Source organism: Carassius auratus, chromosome 16 (genome assembly GCF_003368295.1).
Source record: "Carassius auratus strain Wakin chromosome 16, ASM336829v1, whole genome shotgun sequence".
In the NCBI taxonomy this organism is placed as follows: Eukaryota; Metazoa; Chordata; class Actinopteri; order Cypriniformes; family Cyprinidae; genus Carassius; species Carassius auratus.
The window spans coordinates 9,463,478-9,488,423 of record NC_039258.1 but is presented as its reverse complement, the minus strand read 5'-3'; the positions used below and the strand labels follow the sequence as shown (position 1 = coordinate 9,488,423).

General features: G+C 39.4%; 1 protein-coding gene and 1 long non-coding RNA gene across 2 annotated transcripts; one reads left to right on the top strand and one right to left on the bottom strand.

Moving 5' to 3' along the window:
* Positions 1-709: 709 nt before the first annotated feature.
* mms22l (MMS22-like, DNA repair protein) lies at positions 710-18,371 on the bottom strand. The gene is made up of 25 exons (XM_026283860.1): positions 18,229-18,371; positions 17,682-17,879; positions 17,473-17,598; positions 17,328-17,380; positions 17,145-17,232; positions 16,893-17,070; positions 15,216-15,309; positions 14,993-15,123; positions 14,797-14,910; positions 14,545-14,721; positions 14,395-14,457; positions 14,142-14,261; positions 11,378-11,613; positions 8,235-8,744; positions 4,284-4,471; positions 3,882-4,032; positions 3,664-3,794; positions 2,658-2,797; positions 2,424-2,580; positions 2,129-2,298; positions 1,783-1,994; positions 1,489-1,655; positions 1,261-1,357; positions 1,011-1,178; positions 710-873 (listed from the first exon to the last, which is right to left on the bottom strand). The coding sequence occupies exons 2-25, from the start codon at positions 17,855-17,857 to the stop codon at positions 798-800; spliced, it is 3,723 nt and encodes a 1,240-aa protein (XP_026139645.1). The 5' UTR covers positions 17,858-17,879; positions 18,229-18,371; the 3' UTR covers positions 710-797.
* Positions 18,372-18,475: 104 nt separating this feature from the next.
* LOC113116034 (uncharacterized) lies at positions 18,476-24,650 on the top strand. Its single transcript, XR_003293967.1, has 3 exons — positions 18,476-19,029; positions 22,687-22,751; positions 23,082-24,650. It is a non-coding gene; the product is annotated as an uncharacterized LOC113116034 (long non-coding RNA).
* Positions 24,651-24,946: the final 296 nt, after the last annotated feature.

Below are 24,946 nucleotides of genomic sequence, written 5' to 3'. Positions count from 1 at the left end.
AAGTCCAAGCGTAAGTGTCACGCCAGCCAGATGCGTGAGAGTTGGCAACCCTGCACCCCTCCAACCGTTAAATTGCTATGAGTGACAGAGAGAGGAGGAGCACAAACATAAAACCATGCCCTCTATAGCTCTATTCATTATTCATTTTCAGATTGAAATACTTCACTACAATGAAATAAATTAGGCAGTAACTTTCAGTTCATGCGGAATTTAAAGTCTATGCACACGGAGTCTGAAATATTCGTTTTATTTTTTTTGTCAGCCTTTCCTATCCTAGTGGATGCTACGGATGGAAAAAGCAGAAAATCGAACCTGAAATTATTTTATTTTATGACAGACGAAAGTATTGGAGGCAGTGTTTAACACAGTGATTAACACAACGTAAGCTCATATTTTTTTACGTGCAAAAATTTCGAATTCCGTGTGCAATGGCCTTTAGGGTCCAGCGTTAACTTTACACTTTATCGATGTCTAGTTAGTGCCAGCTGGGATAATTCCCTCTGCCAGTGTCACTCATTCTGTCTGTAATTCCTTCAGAAAACAGCATATGATTCACTTGAAAGGTTTAAGAGGGTTAACGTATAAAACTGGGACTAATGACTATCTAAATTTTTTTTGTATCTAGTATTGGGGCCTTATGGGGTATCCCTTAACACACTACAAACATAGCTTGATTCCCTAAACCAGCAACAAAGCACAGAACACAGGGTATTCAAACAAAGTTTATTCACAATATCCACTATAAAGTCTACACCATGTAAACCCTTTTACAAAAGAGTATTGAGAGTTGATTCAAATCAGTCTTCTTCTAAACTAATCATCTCAGCCTGTCCACTGTCTCCAAGCAGGGCCAGCAGCCTCCTATAGCCATTCCTAAAACAAGACAGATTTTTCAAGAAGGAGAAAATGAAGCATAGAACAAAGCATACGGGAATGCTAATGGATAGTGCTGGTTTTAGCTCAAGTTTCTTCACAGATCTCAGCTGACATATAGGTTACTTTTGCTGTACCTGAGTGAGGTATTTTTTCCCAGACCTCTCTTGCACTCTGTCTTTCTAAGGCTCAGTGACAGAAAGGGAATAAGGGCCGTCACTGTGAAGGGGTGAAGGACAGCCACAACTTCTAGAACATTATACACTTGCTGGTCGTATACACCTTCATTCTCTTCCACGAAGGCCCTGGGAAAGAAAAGAAAATAGGTAACAACAGAATGAAAGAGTATAGTCTCTAAGGCAGCACTGACCAATGTGGGTAACTTACCGTAGAATAGTAGTGGTGTGTTCACATGGCTGCTCTCCTACTATAGCAGTGCACCGCTCCACAATAAGCTGCGTAACCTCCGTGCTCAGCCTCTTTACTGAGAGAAACACAACAGGGATTTGCTTCAATAAAAACAATCAAATACATTGTATTACATTTTTTTTATCAGGAGCTAGGTCTTTATATCTAAATAAATGCTATATGTAAATTTATATTATCCTTGTCTACCTTGTGGTTCGTTGACCAGCATCAGACAGCGCAGCACCAAAGGAAGCGGAACTGTGAGTAAGGCAGGATCTCTGTCATTGTTCCGTTTCAGGAGCTCCAACAGGAAAGAGAGAACAGCAGCGAGTCGAGGTGGAGGAGCGACACCTTTAAACTGGAGGAAGTTCTCTCTGCAGAGACAATGTTATCCCTAAAAGGTTGCTCATCTTCTTTTATACTCACGACTATGAAGAAGCTATATGACTTTTATTTTTACTGGTGTTCATTTAGATAAATATGAAATCACATGACTCATACCTCAGCACATGCAGAATGCTCCTCCTGAGTCTTTCCCCCTGTGGAGTGGGTGTTGATTCGCAGGCTGCCAGCAGGACAGGATGATTGACCACCGCTCCAGTAGAGGGTGTGGATGGGAGAAAGCGGCTCAGGTACTGGGAAATAACACTGTGCAGCTGCTGCTTTAGGTATGCCCCCTGAGATTGGGACACACTCACCGCCACTGACAAACCCTGAAGATACCAAGACAATCTTAGTTACATGTATGACAAAGCCAGGGAACTTCCTCAACAATGACCTCAGGATACAGGGAAAGCTTTCAATAGTCTGAATACAGAGTATGCATTGGATTAGGAGATGTGTAAACCTGCAGGAACAGAGGCAAGCTTTCTTTGAGGGCAGAAAGCATTTGAGTGTGTGCTCCACTGTCCTGTTGCAGAAGAGCGTGGGACAGTAACAGCACATCTACAATGCGGAAGAGCAGCTGCTGAGCTTTCGAGGTGGCCAACAGGTGGCTCCAGTGCTTGACCAAGTAGCCTGAAAAAATTTACAAAACTACAATAAGCTTACAGTACACATTAAGTGCCATTTTATTTTTGCATTTTCAAGTGAAATCCAACATTCAACAAAAGATAGAGTACATTATGTCTAAAATCACTCACCTGCAGTCCAGTATGCCAGCTGTAGACCCTCCCGGCTCTTGTTTAGCAGGTAAGGCTTGATATATTTGAGGATGTCTCCTACATACTCCAGTGCTCGGGACACCGCTGAAGAACGCTCAGAGAGGAGCTGGAGCTCACAGTATGATCGACCCACAGCCTAATAAATTACAAATACAGAGTGTCGGAGATGCAGTATGGCTTCTATGTTAGAGCTTCTGGTTTGAGTGTGTGTACCTTGATGAACACAGCCATTGCAGGTTTGGGATCTTTGGCAGCAGCAGGATGCAGGCCGGCTCTCTGCAGCACAGACTCCACTTCTGGAAGTCGCAGAACCTGTCTGGTTAACTCGGCCAGCTGTTCATCCAGATTTCTGCCTGTACACACGATACCACAGCTGCTCTCTCTGACACACCCAAATCATTTTAATAATGCCGATTCGCTATCACTTGTTAGCAAATTAGAGTTGAAGGAATAATTCATACATTAAAATGTAAATGCATAATTTAGTCATAATTTACTAATGCACATGTTGTTTCCTCTGTAGGTATTTTTCTTCTAAGAGGATTGAATCTTAGTTGAATATTCAGTTTGGTGAATTTGATCACAATACATTGAAACTCACTTTAGTCCTTTATCTAGTGCTGTGCTCCAGTCGGTTTTTGGGCATAACTCCCTGATATATAAAGGTATAGTTCATCCAACAATGAAAAATCTGTTATTTATTACCTACCCTCATTCCAAACCTGTGAGACTTTTGTTCATTAAGCTATTTTTGATGAAATCCGAGAGCACATAGACTATTTTAATTACCGTATTTTTCGGACTATAAGTTGCACCTGAGTATAAGTTGCATCAGTCCAAAAATATGTCATGATGAGGGAAAAAACATGTAAGTCGCACTGGACTATATGATTCTGAAAATTTATAATTTTGACCCATACAATGGTTTTTTGGCTATTGCTAAAAATATACTCCAGCGACTTCAGACTGGTTTTGTGGTCCAGGGTCACATATGAATTTCCCTGAAAGGGACTTAAGTGTAAAGTGCAGGATAGTGACAATTTTACTGGTAAAAATTCTTAATACATCAGGTTTGTTTTTACAAAACCCAAAACCAGTCATACCGTTTTAGGACTACATGTAGTTGAGTAAATAATGAGAGAATTTTCATTTTTAGGTGAATTATCCCTTTAACCACTTGCCATACCATGCCCACTGTGACTTGATGAGCTCTTTTTACCTGCTCTTGTATCTGGAGCATCTTGGCTTTTATGGAGGTACTGTTGTAGAACACAGCGGATCCAGGCACGCACACATAAAGCCTGGGCCGAACCTGAACCTGGCCCAGAGCTTACCCAACTGACCAGCTCTCTGTGAGAGAGAATTTTGAGCTCACAGTAAAACCAGTCCAACTATGCACTGGAGAAAAAAAAGAGTAAATGGACAAAAGACACTCACCCATTTTGCAGCAGGTGATTTAGATAGTGGGTTACCAGCAGGGGGTGGAGCATTTCATCCCAGCCGAAGCTTTGCATAATGGACTGGATGGGGTGGGGCTGTAGGTTTTGAGGGGCAGAGCCAGGCATGTCTAATGCCAACAATGTGAAGCCTAATAGCATAAAATACTATTATTTTTATACATTCATTCCCACATTTCTACCCTTAAAATAGCTACAATTATAGGGCAAGAAAGTGAGAGCAGGTCATAATATTTCTCAAAATCAATAATAATAAAAAAATAAAAATAAAAAACACTGCACATTCATACAATTCCCTTCTATTCAGCTCTTTTAGAGAAAAGGCAGCCATGCAAAGAGAGCCCCCGAGAGAACAAGAGTTCATTTTCTCTATTTCCCTGACCTGCTGCGGCGTCCGCGAGCTGTGGCGGGGGGGTCTGGGAAAGCCTCATGCTGCACAGGAAGGGGAAGAAGTGAGACCAGAGTGCTGCTGCCACCGCTTGGTGGCGCTCTTTAGCCACGCTGGGGAGAGGAACCCAACTGAAAGAGTCTAGAGAGTGAGACGGCTGGCCACAGCGCTGGTGAACTCTCCTAAAGAGAGAAACAGAGAAACAGATTAATGCCAAGCACACACTTGAAGACTCGCAGTTTTTCGGATGTCGTGTTGGTGAGCACTTTATGCAATTATCACTCCAGAAGCAACAAAACAGTGAATAACCATCTATAATAAATTGATAGCAGTTACATATATTACATTAATATTATGTAACTATTATAAATACACTTGCAAATGTTTTTTTTAATGTTTTTGAAAGTAGGTTTTAATGTTCACAGGGCTAAATTTATTTGATAAAAAATAAGGGTGTATTTCTGCAGCCATTACTCCAGTCTTCATTGTTACATGATCGTTCAGAAATCATTCTAATATGGTGATTTGTTGCTTGAGAAACATTTCTTAAAAAATGTAAAAAATAGTTGTACTGCTTAATATTTTATATAATAGCAGTGTGAGTGTGAGTGTTCTTGTACTATAAAGGAGAAAAAGGAGCTTAAAATAATACGAAAAATGGATGAGACAATGGTTAAGCCGAAGTGAGGAGCAGTTTGATGTGGTTTTCCATTCCCATTTCCCCCCATAATCAGGACAGTGCACACACCTGATGACTGCTCGGACAGATTTTAGACAAGTTTGAAATTTATCGTGGTGTCATTAGATTAAGTGAAGTGTCAGGAGCTTCAAAATAATTGTCCCTGTCTTCCTAAAGTCAGTTCTTGTGTTTCATTCCCCCATCTCATCTATCCAGATTCATCCATTCTGTTTCAATCTTCCTTTCTCTTTCCAACCTTCTTAAATGTGACTGCAGCCTTTCTCACTGTCTGTATTATCTCCGGCCCCTCTGCCCTCTTTTCACTGTGAATCTATCCGGACAGAGGGATTAGATGGAGTGTGCTGGTGTGGGGCGAGCGGTTCCTCCGTGGCCTGGCGATAGCTGTGAGGCTGGGTCTGAATGGGAGGCTGAGAGCACGAGTCTGGCTCTGCAGCGGCTGGCATTAGCTCAGATAAGCAGCTGAAGGGGCTGTAATCTCATTTAGACTGGAGATGATCCCCCTGTCCTGTCATTCTCAGCGATGAAAGTGAGAGCGCCGGGAAAGGGCCGCGGCGTGCACGCACACGTGACGCTCACGCACACACCTTCGCGCCTTCCAGCAAGGTTGCATCTAATCCACGGAGAGCTGAGACAATCGATTAGAGAGTGAATTCATTAGCTTCGTTACCGCGGCGGAATGGGCCTTTCACACCCATCAACCCTCATTGTACAAGACATCGTCAGAGACCCCACTTAATCCCCTCACTGCGGCGTCTTACACGCACACACCCTGTACCATCTGAACACTCGTTTAATCTCTCCCGGACTGCAGCACAGATTTTGAACACACACCTCTGGAACATACACACCGACTTACACCATCACGCCGGGTGCCTTCGTGTAAACTGACACATGGAATCACACACTCAGATAAGCATCACGAGCACGCCATCTGACACTGTGCGTAAGCTCTGATATCTCCGTATCGCTCAACACACACCCCGTTGATGGAGGAGCACGTCCTTCACTGTGACATTAAGCAATGGTGCTTATTTCTGACCATGCATGTGTTATAGTATAACTTAATATGGCTTTTAAATAGCAAGTAACAGAGCGGGGACAGACGACTTGAAATCCAAATCAAGTTTCGTGGCTTTTAGTCTGTGTCTATAAGCTCTGAGGCTAATCTATATGCTAGTGTGCTCGTGAAAACAGAAGAAAACATTTTGATTTCCATTTCAATACTAAATATGTCAAACCATTTGAAGGTTTTTGGCTATCAACGTCAACGTTTGAAGGGTTGAACTGTGTAGTGAAGAGTTATTGAGTGAAATTCCCATTAGTGAGGCTGTAGGCCCGGTTTGCTCTAGGGAACATTTCAGTACAATTAATGTAATGCAAGCATACGAAATATTAATTAACAGCAACATTAATCCTAAATTTAAAAAGCAACAATCAAATTTAACTTGTTTATTAGCTATATGCAAATGTAGTTTTTTTTTACTTTTGAATGTGGAATATAACTATTAAATAATTTTTATTTTAATATACATTTAAATGTAATATCTCTCTTCTAAATGTTCAGCAGCCATTGCTCCAAAATGTCTTTACTCTCACTAAATTGAAACTAGAAAATATTACAAATTACTCATTTAAAATGATTCAATTGAATGTTGCACAGCACTTTTCCCAATAAATCTTGTGCAAATGTGCTCCTAAATATTGACAAAATAATTAAAAATGTCCTTCTCTTCCTCAAAAACACTGAAGACTCCCGTTGCACCACACAGATTTATATCCAAACAAAAGCGCTCAAGAATGAGAATATCTGGATTTACCATCTGCAACTCACTAAAAATAGAAAATCATAGTTCATAGCGGTGATGTAATATAACCCTGTTAGTTCTTTAAAAATAGTCAGAGGTGAATCACTGAATACATTCAACTCATTAATAAACCTTCAGTCTCAATTCACCACAATTCTTGCATCCTTTTAAAGCCAGTTTGTCCTAATAGTTTAAATGAATAAAAACAGTTTTTTGTTCTTAAATGAGATTGACAAACAGCCCCTGCTGTGCTGAACAGAAACACAGAACCAGAGATAATTCTCACCACCTCCCTTCTTACCCTCAGTGTCACCGTGCTCTCCGTTCTCCTGAGGGGAGACGGCGTGCACGGTGAAAGCGCAGCGGGAAGGAACCGGATTAATCGATTGGCGAGAACTCGATTAGTCACTTGGCAAAGACGCCAGCGTGCTGCAGGGGTCACCATTGCGATCTCACTGCCCACACACACAGAGGATCGTGGCAGGGAATGTGATGAGGAGAATTAGAGCGTGACTAGAGCCTGGCCTGTGTTATCTGCGCGAATCATCCGTCAGTTACAGTCTGCCTTACATCGCCCCGTAGCCGCGTGCTGGCTAATTCATGTAAGGCTTGCGCATGCCATCTCCAACCTAACAGCCGTAATGAAGCCAGGGTTCAATTTACCGGACCAGATAATAACGCATTAATTGTGTCAGTGAAAACGCATTAATAAAAGTGATACAACAGAACCACGGTGAAATTAAGAGTAATTTGAAGGACACGTTGAAGAGCGCACCGTTTCTTTAAACTGGGTCAGAGGGATCTTGGTGAGCTTGTTTGGGAAAAACTTGCTTGCTTCAGTTTTAACGTTCATTAATGTGCAAATCAGTGGCCTCCCACCCACAGATCCTGCTTGGGAATTGTGGGAATTAGTAGTGTTAAAGTGATTCAGAGTTTGATTTGGGTCAAATGAGAGGAGTGGAGACTTAAGCAGTGGATCCTTTACCTTAGACACCTTATTCAGTCGCACTCTAGCCACCTCTGACCGTGTTATACGTGTAAGGCACACCGATGTCCTTGCCATGAACTCGTCCCTCCTTTCAGTTTAGTCCACACTCAGCTGTCTCCAGCCAGGACCGGACCTATGGGCCGAAACTCAACACAGCTCTCTTCCAGCACCTGTACGGGCTGACCCGGGTGCTGCGGGCCCCTAGAGATGCACAGGGGACCTTACAGGGGCTCTGTGCACAACGGATAAGCTTATCTCCACACTATGTTGTAATTACTGCACAATCAAGCCATTGTCAACATACAAGGGATGCAGGGGAGAGATTTGAGCTGCGTAAGGGCAAGGGTCTGGGCAAGCTTCTGGGATCACTTGGGGGTGGGACGAGGGGTTGCTGTGTGTTTGAGGAACCAACACATCTTAACGTCTAAAGTAAAGCTGGTGTGTGCTCTCACCGTAATTGTGCCAGCAGTGTCTGCAGGAAGCCCAAAGCGGAGCTGAGCTCGGACTGACGACAGGCAGGCAGCAGCAGTCCAAAGCCCTCGTTCAGAAGCCTTTCCTCTGATAGCGTAAGATTAGGACTTGTCTCAAACACCTCGCTCACCCCCTCCAGGTACGAGCTAAGTGGTGCCCAGAGAGCTAGCTTGCGCGAAGGCTCGGTGGTCTTCAGGTAGAACTCGCGGGCCGCTTGGCTGAAGTAGGCGGCCAACTGCCCCGCAAGTGCGCCAGCATCCATTCCCCTCTCCAAATACAATAGCATGAGAGCCAGCTGGCCCCTCCACTGCAGCGCACGCAGGGCAGGGGGCGTGGAGTCAGCGGGCAGCATGGCAAGTAAGTCGCACGCTCGGCTGGCCACATCCTCCAGCTCCGCACACTGCGCCAGGACCAGGAAAAGCAGCAGGAAGTGCAGCAGGCCTGTGTCAGAGAGCTCCGTCATTCTCCTCTGGTGGAACTTTGAGTAGAGTCTGTGGACACATGAGACAGACATGGTCATAATGTGGAATAAACACTGTGCAGATACAATCAATCAATAATTTGATTATGTTCTTATTTCCTACAGTTCAATTACTGATTGTACTGAATCTAAAGCGTTTTATGAAATTTCTCAATGTATGGAGTCTAAAATCTAGTGTTTGCTAGTAAAATTTTATTATTTTGCATACATCAAATATAATATTTGTTATATGTATATAATTATTTATTTATTTCTGTATACAAACATTTTTATATACAGTGCCTTCCCCTACTACAGCAAAAACATTTTTTTATATATATTTAGAACGTTTATCAGGAAGTGATGATTTTGTTCTCCTCAACTGAACGGTGCTTTATTCACAAATGTTTTGTGCGATATTCCAATTTTAAGTAAAGTTTAATCTGTAACTTTGGATGGAAACATAGGTAATGTGGGTCATCTTTGTTGTGCCCTAAATGATATAATAAACATAACAATTAGTGCTGGGTATTGATTCAGATGTCCTGATTCGATTTGATTTAGATTCACAAGCTCTTGATTCGATTCTCTTTTTTTAATTATTATAATTTATTACATTCAGTGAATATAGTTTTAATACAAATGCTATTGAAATGTAAAAAAATCAACAGTATACAAATGATGAATTTATAAAAACAAATTAAGAGCCAAATTAAGGCCTGTATTTTAAACCTTTTCTTTTTTTTTTTTTTGTATAGGGTCGTTTTTTAAACAATAATAAGGCCTTATAAAATGTTCTTCTTAATTGTTCTGGTAATCAGATGAAGGCATAAAACTATTTAATTTATCCTAATCAAATGAACCCCCCCCCCCTTTTTTGGACAAAATGTTCTGAACAAACAGAGGTTTACTGTTAAAATTAAAAAGAAAATAAACGTGATTACTCCTTTAAAAATAAAGATTTATTCATATTTAGTAGTAGTAGTAGCATTGTCGACAGAGGATGAAAATACCAGGAGCGTCGTCTGCATTCGTGTAAACAAAACCGTGCGTTGCACTATCCACAATTCATTAATTCATTGCAGAATTATGACGCCATTACGCGTGATGTTCTTGGTTCTTGTCAACAGTACCTCCGCCATGATGAGCACTGAATGAGTAACAGGCTTTCTGTTGTAACAGTGCACACGGTGAATAAGAAGGTGAAATCTAGTGGAGAAGACTAATGAAAAGATTCACATTAATCAGATCTGCTTTTAAATGTTGAAGTAAATACCGGAAAATAATGATTCACTGCTTTTGAAAATCGATATCGATTCGATTTCATTTTTAAAAAGATTAATCGAAAAATCAATTTTTTGGCCAGCCCTAATAACAACGAATGATAAAAATGATAATTTTTTTGTTTTTAAAATACCAGATTCTCAAAATCATCCTAGACTTCAGGACTTCACTGTTGTGAAATTTATATTGTGATGAGTAGTTGGTGATACTTTGCACTAATATAAATTTTTTAATTCATTCCAATGATATTTCCACCACACAAATGCTGCCATAGCTTCGAAAAGCTGTTGGGGTCCATCAGGATCAAACGTTTCAACCTAAGTACTCAACTCATCGCTAACCTCCTCCAGACTTTCAGTCTTCCTGGAAAGCTATGCCTGTGAGCAGCATGAGCAAGTTTGTTTATGTGTGTGTGTCTGTGTGAGAGAGAGTGTTGTTTGATCCTCCGGGCACCACGGTGAAATGCCTTTAAAAGACCATGTTAAATGTCAAAAACACTCAGGCACACAGTGGTAGCTGCACTGTCGTGTGCGGCTCAATTTGCTGCAGCACAGAAGGAGAAATCAATATTGACCCCCTCCGCTCCCCCCGGCCTTCTTTCTACTGTTGACTGTTTGGCCCAAACAGAACCCTGCAGGTTCCACAACAAACACACTGCACTACAAGCAGGCCTTTGAGCATCCGTTTAATGTTTGGACAAAAACACATCACGCAAAGCTGCGGGGAGTCGAGCCGCGTCGCCGCTACAGATAGATGCGGTGCACGGAAGTGTGATGCGAGCTTTTAGAGACTGACCTGAGATAGAGAATGAGCCAAAGATGTACGGAAGGCAGTCGAGATATTGTTTGCGTTTTTTGTGCCTGCCTAGTTGTTTGTTTGTTTATCATGGACAGCTTTTTTTTTTTTTTTGCCTGCCACGAGCAGATGCTGCTCATTCCCAGAGTACGAGCTTGAACGTGCTCCCTGCCGATCTCATTAATGCACCGTGCGCCATGCCTCCCACCGAGCGCGCTCCAAGCCCGAGTGCCATCAGCGCAGCCCACACCTCCCCATGTGGCACGTGTGTTTGTGCATGTATTGGGGAGGAGGAGGTGGTCCTGGAGCCGGCCAAGTCAGCCCCCGACATGGCACTGCTGGAAGCCCGAACGCCTGCGTTAAGGTGAATTAACCGATATGCTCGTTAGCTAATTAGCCTTCGTGCTTGCCGCACGGCTGAGCATGATCCAGACAGAAAAATTTATTATCCAGATTCTGTCTGTTTCAGCCTTTTACCGGAGCTCCACCAGACCAACTGAATTGCAGACTGATTTGAAACCAGAACGTAGGGGTGACAAGGTCTAAACTTTGAAAATAGGTGCGAGTCTCAAGGCTCATTCTCACCTGCCCTTGATCTGTCTCCAGGGGGCGCCGCCAGCATGTTCCTGGCTCAGGTGAAGGGCCAGAATATGCAGGAAGATATGGAAGGAGTTGGTTGAGCGGTAGAGCTGCGTGTGAGAGTTGGAGCCGACAGATGCAGGGCTACAGCAGCTCTTAGCCTGCTGCAGCAGACAGAGAGGAGTCCTGCTGATACTGCCCAGCCCTGACACACCTAACCAGGGCACGGTGAAAGAGCTGTTCTGCATACACATAAAAGAAGAGAGTTCAGAATTAGAAGTAGTACTGAAGGGTGTCTTTCACACTGATAAAGCATTAGTACAGTCCACATTAGACATGTCAATCCTCAACAGACACCTTGGCAATTTAATCGCCATTGGCTAGTAAATATTTGAATTTACTTGCCAGACTGATACATACATACATATATATATATATATATATATAATATTTGGAAAATGGTGCAGTTTTTTTTTAAATACACTTTTAACATCAGTACACTTTTGATATCAGTCAGTCAAGCTTTATAATAATCAAGTATTATTTAATATAACTTAATTTAATATTAATTAGAAGTAAATTTGATAACCATGTTTGAATGCATATTAGTCATTTTAATTGAACATTTTAACTTCAGAGGTGGTTGTTTTTTTGTCATTCAATGTTTCTGACAAAAAAAAATAATTGTGAAAAAACTAACGAAAAAACTGATAGGATAATAATGATACGAATTCTATTAATAAGAACTATAAAACACAGGATTACTAAGGATTAATAAGCTGCTGGATTCATGAATATTAATCAGGTTTTGTGCGTTAGCTTGAACTGATTTGCTGAAATCAAAACAGGGACGATAATAGGTGATCCCCAGCCAATGAGATTGGGTTTGCGTATTAACACCACCCACTACCAGAAAACCCGGCTGTTTGGCTGAAGACTTCCATAGGAACGGCATTTTTGACAGGAAAATACAACAAAGGATATTGTTTAAATGTAGTCAGTTCACTCACTCAATCTCTCTCTCTCTCTCGGTCTCTGCATGTGCGTGAGAGGAAGCGACAGAGATTTGTGCGCCTTCACACTAGAGTTTACGGTACATCAAATACAGGTGCGCTGCGTATCCATCAAGATGAACTTTGAAATATCACAGATCGCTTGACGGAGAGTGTAACTCTGAAGCCCTCAGTCAGAGTCAGAGTGTTTGCTAGTGAAAATATATCTGTACTAAACTTATACTTAGCCTCCAATTAACACATTGGCGAGTAAAATCTGAGAATTTATTAGCCATTGGCTAATATTAGATAATTTACTCGCAATGTAGAGGGTAACATGTTCATGTATTCGGTAATCCAATATATCACGGTAATGAATATGCAAGATATTTTTATTGTGGGCACTTCTAAATACTGTGAATAATTATACACTCACTCTCTGACAGTAGATGGCGCTAAACTGAATAAAATGCAGCCGTTACCCTGGAAACCCCATAAATAAAGCAGCTGCACTACTTTCTAAAACATAATTAAATAATTTTAAATAGCCATTCAGATTTGCTATGGTGTTCATCACAGCGCCAAGTACTTATGTACCTATATACCAAGTACTTATACAATATTTAGTCTTAATAGGCTATTTATTTTCAGACTTTTTATTTGTATTTTTTTTATCTGGACTACATGCCTTAGATATTGTTTTGATTCTTTATGGTTAATTCACACTTTACTGTAGGGCTTCATGAGTTAACATAAAACTGCCAATGAAAAATTATTCTGAACATTCATTAATCTTAGGTATTTTTTTTAACAAAGATTAATAACTTCTATAGCAAATGTAGCTATTGCTCATTGTGAATGATGGAATAATGGTTAACTAATAAGGTCTTATTGTAAAGTGATACCTATTGGTCTTTATAGTTCTTTTGCACTTTAATCTGTGTAAAACTTTTTATAACATTTTTCTGTATTGCTTTATTGTATTTAAATGTTCAGTTATTTTTTGTTATAAGAAAAACGTTATTTAACCTATTTTAATGTATTATGACCACTTTTTTAAACTAGATTTCAATACTGTGATAATACTGTATACCGTGATAAAAGCATTAGCAATTAATCGCAACATGAAAATTTGCCACATCAAATGTTTTTTTCAATGTATTGAATACACTCTTCAAATTCTGATTCTAAGAAAACCTGCAAAAAATCTGATTCAGCATGAATCTAGTCACTATGAAACTACAGCTGGTATTGTAGAGATCACTAGAGAAAATGCTTTCATTTGACATTTTTCCAATTAATAAATTATATTATCAGCACAACAACAGCTTGAGTGAATTTAAATTATTAAAACATAGTATTAAATTAAATTGTGAATGTGATCTTGCAGTAATGAGCTGATATAGACATTAAAAGTTAATATAAATATAAATGTAATAATTAATTCATTAAAATGATCAATACTAATTAATTTTAACTTATAAAACTTATTTACAGATTTAAATGGGAGAAAAATGTGGAATGCTGGGTCCCACAGTATGTCATGTATCCAGTTACAGAAGTAATATTTAATGTCTAAGTGATCTTACAGTAATGAGCTGATATGGACACCCCAAGTTTGAATTAATATAATATAATATAATATATTATAATATAATATAATATAATAATTTAAATTCTTAAAACAATATTTTTATTCAGATTTAAATGGGGAAAAACTCTTAATCCCACTGTACATCATGGCTTTAATAACCGAAATAATTGCAGTAATGACTTACTAGATTTTTGCTGTAATACTCCCAGAGTGTTGTGACAGCACTGACATTTGGGGCCCACATCAAGCTGAGGCTGAGGCAGCAGTGAACAATCATTCGTATCTGTTCCTCCTGTGCAGCTTTCTGAAAATTAATATTTACCTTTCAGAATTCACAATGTGCACTGCGCAAAAAGATATCTAATGCTATTCATAAACAAGCATATTAGCCAAGTAAACACATAATAAACTGGAATATGCAATATTATTTTAATCACCTTTGGATCACAGCTAGACTTCAGCAGCCCCATCACAAAGTTCCAATTATCCTCAAGTTGTTTCTGAAACAGCAGCAAACTCACCAATGTAATATTCATTAATAAAATGAATAAAATCTCATAATGCACTACTAGCTTGTGTTGATCTACCTCCTGTTGAGCAATGCCGTTCTGGTTGTGCATCCCAATCTGGGCCAGGTGTGTGAGCAGCCACCAGGTGAAGCCCTCAGGGTCTTTACAGTGTATGGGGAGACCTGGGTCACGGTCTCCTGAAGGCATCCCCTTCAGGACAGTCTGCAGCAGGGCATTTACGTAACTCCAAAAAGACTGGATTGAAAAGAAAAATCAGAATCAAGAATCATAAGAAACAACCATCTATGCTGAGATTGTGTATGCGCTAACCTGAGTGTGTATGGTTTTGCTCCTGTGCTCTAGTAAATGTATGAGTAGGATCCATAGTTCCTTTGTGCACAGGCAGTGATAGTGATGGGTGGTCAAAGTCTCTGTTGGTCTCACCTAAACAGAGCGAGAGAAGGAAAGACTGTTCTAACTCCTAACCTATACAACACAATGTTTAGGTTTGTTATAAAACACACACCTTATTATATTTGTTCATGGCCAGGCCAATGAGATCACAGAGCAGGCTGTTGACCTGGTCCTCAAACAGACTGATGTTTGTGAGCGTCTCGCCGGTCAAATTCACGAACTGGTGCGCATAAACTACCTGACCTTTCAAAATCACCAGGACCCAACACTCGTTAGTATGACAGTCCCAGATTCAGGACCACATATGCAATCTAGAGACAGCTACTGAAACTTACCCATCATCCTTTGCTCCAACAGGTGCAGGATCTCCAGAACAGACCAGTGGATGTCCAGGTGCAGATGCAATAATTGCCAAGATGGAGGAAAGAGCTGCAAAGGGGGGTTAGATTTTTTTTCCTTATGCCACTTTCTTTCACTACTAGGGAGAGTAATATAATAAAATGTTCTTTTGTTGCAGATCAATGTTGTATTCATTTTAAACCACTCTGTATTTGGCCATCAAATCCATCCAAAGAGGCTAAAAGGGTGACTGAATGTCTTAAAAGAGAGAGAAAAAATGCTGATAAAGATGCGATTAATTTGTGATTTCATTTCCATAAAATGTTTTCAAACTGCTCCTTTTAATGAAACCATTACAGCCACTGCCATTAAAATACAAATTACATTTTAAAAATGTGTTTAAATAAAGTTATTTTAAACTGTATTAATTCCTAATATTATTATTATTTTTGTTTTTAATCAAATATGTGTAGTGAGCATTAAAGTCCTCTTTCAAAAACATTTTAAACACTTTAGAAAATCAAACTTTTAGGTAGGTAACTTTTGACGCTCTAGCGGTTAATAAACAGAACTGCTTGCGTCTTGCGGAAAAACATCGTAGCCGGAACTACTTCTCTCTGTTTATGTCTATGAAGAATCACAAAGATCCTGGGTTACTCTGCCACGGTATCCCCGAAGCAAACTAAAATAGTCCGAATATAAACACTTATTATAGGTGCACCCTAGTGATTCAGGACAAGCTAAAAACACGGGTTTGAAAATGGATTCATGGAGTACTCGCTTATTATACATTTTTCTACATTTTGAACACAAACAAAGTTACGGACCGCAGCTCTGATTGGTTGTTTCTTACCGGGAGCGGATGCATTTCTGTAAATGGCAATAGGACCACTGGGAGGAGCCAGAGGAGCTTGATTTTTTCACAGATTATCTGTCTCATATTCTACTGTCAGGACATAATGACAGGTTTAATAAATATGTAAAAAATATATTTTTACAAAAGTTACCTACTGCAGCTTTAAAGGAGTATTGTCTTGTGTAAAAGAATGTAGCTGTATATTAAGTATTGTTACTGTACATAAATATATGTTCATATACTGAAAATAAAATATATCTCCCTTCTTGTGTTGATATAACATAACAACATTATTTTAATTGCATTTAACATTTTTAACCTATTAGTGCTTGGCAACAATGGCAGTTCAGTCAAAATATGGTTCCTTTAAAAAAACAAACAAAAAAAACAATAAAATCTCCCTATTCAAGAAATATTTCAACAACAAATTAAAATTCTGTTATCATTTAGTCTCAAGCTGTTCCAAACCTGTATGAGATTTCTGTTTAACATAAAAATATATTTTGAAGAAGGTGGGTAACCAAACAGTTGTTGGTCCTCATGAACTTAGAAACAGAAAATAATACAATGCTAGTCAGTGGGGAGCATTAACCATTTAGTGACCCACCTTCTTTAAAATGTGTTCGATTGTGTTCAGAAGAAGAAGAAGAATTCCTACAGGCTTGGAACAACTAGAGGGTGACTAAATGATGACAATTTTCATTTTTTGGTGAACTATCCTGTTAAGACATTTAGTAAATATATAACCAGATATTTAGGAATATCATCAATAGGATAAAAGATATCATTTAGCTGGCACAAGTGTGTTCTGCAGTACCTTTCCCTGATGCTGAATCGTAAGAGCACTCTGGACGTTGGCTGGCAGATTTTTGATTCGTCCAATAAGCTGTGTGATACTGAAGAGCTCCTCCACCAAGACTGAGGGCAGCTGAGCTTCCGCATCTTTAAAGGGATGAACAGGACCTTCATCTAGGGATTGTGAGGGCTCCAAAAACCTGGCGAGCAAAACACAACGTGAAAACCAGTTTCTGATATTATTTAGCTACTACCAAGCCACAGCAATCTGTACCTGTAAATGAAGACCTTGATATAGCTGAGGAACAGCACACACTGCTGTCTGAGTTCCTCTGCCTCATAATGAAGACTGCTCGCTTGACCTGAAATCGTCAAAATATAGTTATTCATATTTCAGCTGCAAAGTACTGTCAGACTGTAACACCACTTCCCAAAAAGTCTGTCTCCAGATGCTTACCAAAATCATGTGAGCTGGACTGCACCAGTGTCTCCAGTTTGAACACCTTTTGTCTGAAAGCAAAGACAGATTGTCAAATTAGCAGACTTCTTGTTTCAGCAGACAACATGGCAATCCTCCAGAGCCAACACACCTGCACTCCTACCTGAACAAGCCAAACAGAAGTTTGGTAGATTCTACCAGCGCTGTTTCTGTCACCCATGGGAAGTCAAAAATATCAACCATGTCCCCCTCAAAATCCGCAGGAGCTGGATCGAGCTTTAACAGCAACCTAAACATAGAGAAAAGAGGATGTAAGGTTAACAGACAGGTTGACACAGATTATATCATCATTATAACACCAGGACTCATAACCTCTTCAGGGCTCCTCTGCTGATGTAGCCATTTGATGACAGTCGTCCTGTCTCTTCTCTACCTGGTTCATAAGCACAGGTGAAGCAGGGAGGCCGACTGGGAGTAGATTCACCATAATGATCCAGAGCAGATGGGGATACAGGCGGGGTGAGGGACTGCGAGAATTCCTCCTCCATGTCAACAGGATGGAACAGACCACTGGGAAGAGTTTCGAAAGAGATAATGAAAATAATGCGATAAAAAATATTTTAACCACGAATTAGACAAATGAATTTAATCAAACAACCATTTAACATACACAAATATGGTATTGGCTAGGCTTTAAGGCAGCCGTAAATCAGGAAAGACCAGCAAGTATCTTAGGTTGGATACACCGTTGTTGTTGTTTTTTAGCAGTGAAAACCACTCTCTTTTTTTTTAGATATACAGCGCTATATTGTGAGTTATTGACCTGGGAATTGTATCAGCAGAAAGCGAAACCTACCATTTTTAACAGATACAACAATATTAGTCATTTAGGATCTAATACTTCTATAATAACACCTACTTCGACACTGTTGACAACTGCTGTGTCTATGAACGTCCTTCCCATTGTACCACTGTACTCCCGCGCTACAGTCAGAGCAACACTGCGCATGCGCACGGAAGTGTCGATCATTCAAACCGCTCTTTGATTGGGCAGAAGTTCTCCGGGGGCGTGGTCGGAACCTGTAATGTTAACGCATAGCAAATAGGGATTGAAACGTCGTAAAGTTACTGTGTGTATTTTGTCTTTGTTAGTAATTAAACTTATTAAAGAACGCGAAACAGATAAAACGACAATATATTGACATTACATGCAATAAATTAGTTATTGCCGTTTAAATCACAGATGCAGACTGGCACTAAAGAAATAGGAGAGGTGATTTTGAATCGTGATGCATTAATAGGCTAACGTTAGGTCTTTTAAGTTCCTTGGTCTGACCCACATTACTCCGCTCTAATTAATAACCAGTACATCACTTTTAAGTAAAAATTTGACCCAGGGCTATCCCGCTTTCCATATGCATATCCGCGTGCTGCAGCTTTGGCCATCACCATGCATACATTTAAAAGCATCTTTTCAGTCCCGCATCTCAATGCAGATATCTCGATTTGATCATCGTTTATTCGACGCTCAGGTCTCATTGGCTAGATTTATATGCGGGTGTAACAGCATGTCAAAGCAACATATGTCGTCCGTTTTAGCTGTTAATCTACGACAAAAGACGAACTGATGTCATTTTGTAGCCTCTTCGTTTTGTCCGAATTATGGTTTCGTCTTGCGGTAAAATCTGTAGCTACAGCCCAGCGAGCGCACGGACAGAAGGTAAGAAAGACAATTAAAGTCATGTTGACTCTAACCATTGTTTTCGCTGCCCGAAAGGGAGGAGAGATCTCGCTAAAACACTCTCCACCCTCTCTGGATGTGATTTTGTGATGTCTAACAAGAATACTGCATTGAAAATGAATGTCATTTGCATATTATTTATATTTTAAATACTTGCATGCATGTAGAGAGAATAATATATATATATATATATATAATATATAATATATAATAAAATAATTTTATTTTTTGCTTTTTTTTTTTTTTTTTTTTTTTTGCAAAATGTAAACAGAGGTTGTGTCTCAAAACCTAAGCCCCCCTACTAAGACAACACTGAAATTGCTGTCCATATTTTTCAGACAGTCAAAATGTTCAAGTGAGTCCCATTTTGTAGCAATTTTTTAGTGAAGTGATTAGGTTATCCTAAGGCTGCGGCAGTCTGTCTCAATCTATTAGCTCTGAATAATTTACGTCCATAATTTGTGAATGAAATGATGTTCCTGTGTAATCAGAGCACTAGGACGTGTCATGCAATATGCTGATTAGTGTGCGTTAACTCACAGCAGTTGGAAGGATGAGATGAGCTATTGTCTATATTTTGCAATATATTTGGAGCATACAGATGTATAGCCTATTTCGTTTTATTATCAACAGATATGAGCCTTTAGAAAACAAGGAATAGTTTAAGGGCAAATACAAAGTAGAATTCCAAACAGACTGGAAAAGCATGCCTATGGCATCCTATGGCTATTTAAAACCATTAATTTATTTTAAACTATTTGACCGTTTTAAATGAACTTTCACTGCAAAAACTATTCTACTTTAGTTAACCATTAAAAGGCAATGGACATAAAAATATTCTATGCTAATTTCTGTTTTACAATGCAGTAAGACTTGTCTATCTACCTTTCCCCTTTACAATTTGTACCTTTTATATGAAAAACACATTCAACATATATCCACATTTACCTGAAGGTCAAGTTAATTAAAACTATGCTGGAATACCTTTAGTTAAAGATGGCAAGCTGATGCCAGATTTTTCATACCAAGTCATTAGAACTGAGTAGTTGCAGGGACCCAATATATTTTCTCACAAATGGGACCCGCTTGCTTGTTGCCCCCATGTCTGTTCCCCCAAGATACAAAGAAAAAACAATAAGGGTTAAGTAAAGAAATACTCAACAGAATAAATCCCTGTCTCTAATAGGTCTACAAAAGCGTATTTTAAAAGTGACATACAGTTAAAGCTCCACAATGAGTTTAAGTAATGACTCCTATTTTACTCCTTATTGGGTTCCTTCCAAAAAAAGATTCCACCATTGTACTTCAAAACGTTCCCGTCTCTTTTATCTGAAGGTGCCCCCCATGGCTTCGTCTTGATCAATTAAACTGCTGAAAGGCCCTTTTCCTTAGCCATTTCAGCACAGCGCTTTAGAGAAATATAAAGTTATCAGTCGTCCTAAGCGATATGAGGGGGGAAAAATAAGTAGTTTGTCTATAAAAATGTCCAGGTGCTTTATCAGAGTCCCTGTAGGCCCTGGGACACTTGTGCTGAATGTTGGCTCTGTGGTATGGATCATCTGTATGGCAGACCCCTGGCCCCCTCCTTCCTCACTTCCTCAGGCTGAGCAGCTTAGTGGGAATAGGCCCCAGCTTTACAGAAAGATTGACTGGGCGATTTTGATGAGCAGGGAAACTCCATCCGTATTGAAATGCACGCAGAAATACTGATGTAGTACATGATTTTGAATGTGCTTTTTCATATCACATCCGTTCTCTTCTAAACCATAAATCTGAAACATCTCAAATCAGTCCATAAATTATTCCTTTTAACATTAATTTCTTTGTTATAATGTTTATGCAAAGTAGACCTAAATATTACTCTTGTTTCATTTTCAATATTTGTCTGTGCTTTCTGAACTCTGTGCAAAGAATAAAGTGGAGCCCTGCAGATGGTTAGTGAAGGTAAAGTTGCATCGTTTGCATGCCAAGAGCAACTAGCGATAGCACTGTGTCTTATTTCCAAAGACATTTGCATCGAAACCTGTAGATAGAGTGTGTAGGAAGAGGTTGTGTGGGTGGTTGTTATTCGTTTCTGTCAGAGAACCGTGACCTAAGGTGATGGACTTCAGGATTTTGCTGCTGTGGCGGACAGGTAGTGTTTGTATGAAAGAAACATATCTTTCTAGGGAAAACTTTCAGATTGTTTTACGACGTGCAATGCGAGATTGTATGCTTTTGTAAAAAAGTCTGTACATTGAAATTCAAAATGTATTTTCATTTAAAAGCACTGAAAAGTATTGAAAGCACAGTTTTACTTTAGAAATTATATAATTTTGTTATGTATCTAACTGCATCACAAAATGGATTTTTAAATTCAAAAAAGCAATTGCATTTTCCTTATTCTCAAAATAAATTCGAAGCCTACCCTTAATAGATTAGATTATTATTTATTAGCAATTTCAATATTTGTTCATGCTGTTCATTGTTTTATCAGTTTTAAATTAGTATTATCCTTTTACGAATACTGCTACAAAAATTGGTAACACTTAAGAATAAGGTTCTATTAATGTTAGTTAACTACTTTAGCTAACACGAACTAAGCAAGAACAATCCTTCTACTACAGCATTTATTTATCTTAGTTAATGTTCATTTCAAACATTTAATGCATTATTCAAATCAAAAGTTTTGCTCGTTAAAATTAGTTAATATGCTGTGAATTAGCATGAACTAACACTGAATAACTGTATTTTCATTAACTAACATTAACAAAGATTAATAAATACAAGTAATAAATGTATTGTTCATTGTTTGTTCATGTTTATTAATGCATTAACTAACATTAACTAATGGAAACTTACTCTAAAGTGTTACCCAAAAATGTACTTTTAGACACTTCCAACACACCACCTTTGCTTATAGCTTTGTATTCATACCTGCATGTTACCAGCAAATATCACTCTTTCATCTCTTTACTTTGCTGAAACATCCCCTTTCAATTCAGAATGTTACTCTTGCTCCTTTGTTCCTCTGTTTATTATACGGTGCTTTACATGAAATATGCATGAAACACAAATGGACTCTCCAGTTCATAAGCATTTTCAGAAGTGAATATGCCCAGTACAGATATTCATGTGGATACACAAACTCTCACTTTTCAGATCATGGTTCTGATTTTGTTGCCTTTTAACTCAAGGGTGTTTTCAAGAGCAGAATGTTGAAACCAGTAGACTAAAACAATTCAGACACTGCATTACTTCAGCATATCATGGGTCTAAATCACATGCAAGTCAAACACGTTTGATTGCTGTTTTTCTCTCATCACATCATTTTTGAACATGTTCATGTGGTGCAGTATTTGTTTTTTTTCAGCCCAACCTTTATCTCTTTTTACTTTCAGTATATTTTATAAATTTATTTCAGTTTTTTACTGTAAAAGAGTCTTTTCAGAATCTCAGGACACTTTTCATAATAATTATATCGGTCTTGTTATATTTTATTTCTTAATACAGATGGCTCGCTGTTCATTCCCTTGCGAGGCTTAAAAACGATTAATTCTTTAAGAAATATTGAGAAAACTAATGGGAAATATACATCAATGTTCACTGTTTCTATCATATTTCTTTTTTCCAATTAGTTTTTTGTTCTCCGTTTAGAATTTTTCCATGGTTCCCCTGGTTTGTGAGATGTCCGCAGCTTTGAAAAACACTGGTGTAAAGATGTAGGTATTCAAATTCTTTCATCATGCCTGTCCAGTTGGCCCACATTAGTGATAAATGTATTTTCCATCCATTTAGCATAGACCTGTTAAAGTGTCATATTAACATTGAGCTTAAGCAGGGTACATTCTTGACATAATACGACTCAATTGCAATGGGCCAACTTGTAGGACTGTACTTTTTGTTCGGAACCAGCGGTGATACCCCCCTTCAGCCAATCAATGCATTTCAACCAGTCATCAGTCCTTTTGAACTGTTGAAAGGCTTCACTAAATGTATGTATTTAAGAAAGAGTGCTCGCAGCTCTTAATTGACACCATTGTGAATGGCAGGGCATGGATTGGAGAGGCCCGCTGTGCTGCTGCTGCTGCCCACACACCGGTGCAGTTGCACTGTTTGGCCGCCGGAGGGCAGCGCGGGACCGGAACACAGTGGCAGCGGAGGGAGGGGGGAAAGGGAAGGCGGTCGAGAGATCGCTGGCCGTGCAACACGGACTATAGTTCATCTCACGGGTCAGCGCATATTTTAAACAGCCTTTATTACACTAACCCAGACCCCTGTTTTTTCCCCTCCCGTTTTTAAATCCGTTTACTGAGGGTCTTTTATAAGCAGAAATGTGAAAAGTGCTGACTGCTAACGTTATTCCCATTTTGAGGATATCTGACCTCATCAAATTACAGTTGGGGTTTTGAATATTTCATATTTGATCAAAAGCCCTTTACAAGCTGCACACATACACATGGGCCGACATGGGGCATGATCAATTTTTAAAACTCCAATCATTATGCACAAATTGACCCACAATGCCCACTTTAATTCAGGTATTTATTAAGAAACCTTTGCAACCATTTCACTTGTATTATTTCAAAGGTGTCTGTAATGAAAGCCTAGGCATATAGTGTCTAGCATTAGCCTTTTGTGCTATAAGTTTGGTGCTTGCACGTAAAGCGATTCATGCACTCTGGTTGCTATCGAACTGCACAACACTGCAGTTCCCCTTTTAACCCCCCATCGAAAACACTTTAAAATGGCCAGCCTAGGACGGAGGCCAATACTGGCCTTGGCTGTACCTTGAATAATGAATAATTCATCTGTTTGACCTTTAGCTGAAGTTTATTGGAGGGTGAAGGCATCCTGCTGGCCTGCCTGCTGCCTGGCCCAGCTTGAGCTCTGTTTCCCCTCTCAGTCACGTCTCCTTCGATATCCTCGCCTTCTCTCGCTGTCACCAAGTGAGGTGTGAGGACACAAAATGTCTTGACCATCAAAGTTCCTCGCCGTGTCTTGGTCTTGTGTTTTGACTTGTTTTGAAGGTCAGGTTTGTTACGTCCACCTATATTAAACATAACCTCTGACCCAGCATGAGTTGCTCAGAATCATGGGATCGTCCTCCTGTTGTGTGTCTACCCTGTGAAACATATTGTATGTTAACGTAAATCCAGTGTGCAGAATGACAGTGAGTGATTGCTCTGAATTGGTTGCATGTTTTAGAACTACGTTAGTTTTCAATTAATCCTCGATTCCAGCATCCCAACAGTCCCATGAGCTCTTTCGCAATGAAATGGCTGACTGGACTGTTTTACCTGTCGCCTTAGGCTGGTGCTAAATGTCATTGACATTAAATTTCCTTTAAGTCTGATTTAATTGTGTCACTGGTGATTTCTGTCCTCAACTGGCCAAATATGTCAAATTCTGCTCGTTCCATTTCCCTTAGCTTATGCTCTATAATGGGTTATGTCTGCTCATCCTGTTTTGCAATATTAACATGCCCTTCACGGCTAAGACTGAGGGTTTGAGTGGTTATCAAATGGGCACTTTCAAAATCTCTATATATTGATAATTTGTTTGAAAACATTTGCATTTGAAAGGTTTTATACCAAAAGTATCTCCAAGGACACCATCAAGGATAATTTGTTTCCTTCTCAAATAAATGCTTACTTTTCCCTTATTATCCAGAAGTACCTTTCCGTATATTCAAAAAGTTAGAGCTAAAGATTTAAATATGCAGAAAATTGTGAGTTTAAATATGTTGTAAATGTGGCAACAGTTCTCAGGAATACTTGATGCACTGGTCAATTGTGGAATGTAGATATTTCAGTGTTTGGTATCTCACATGACCATGCATAACTGAAACATATGTTATTTTTCATGTCTCCATGTCACACAGCAAACTCGCTCTCTATAAAGTGCTGCAGTCGGT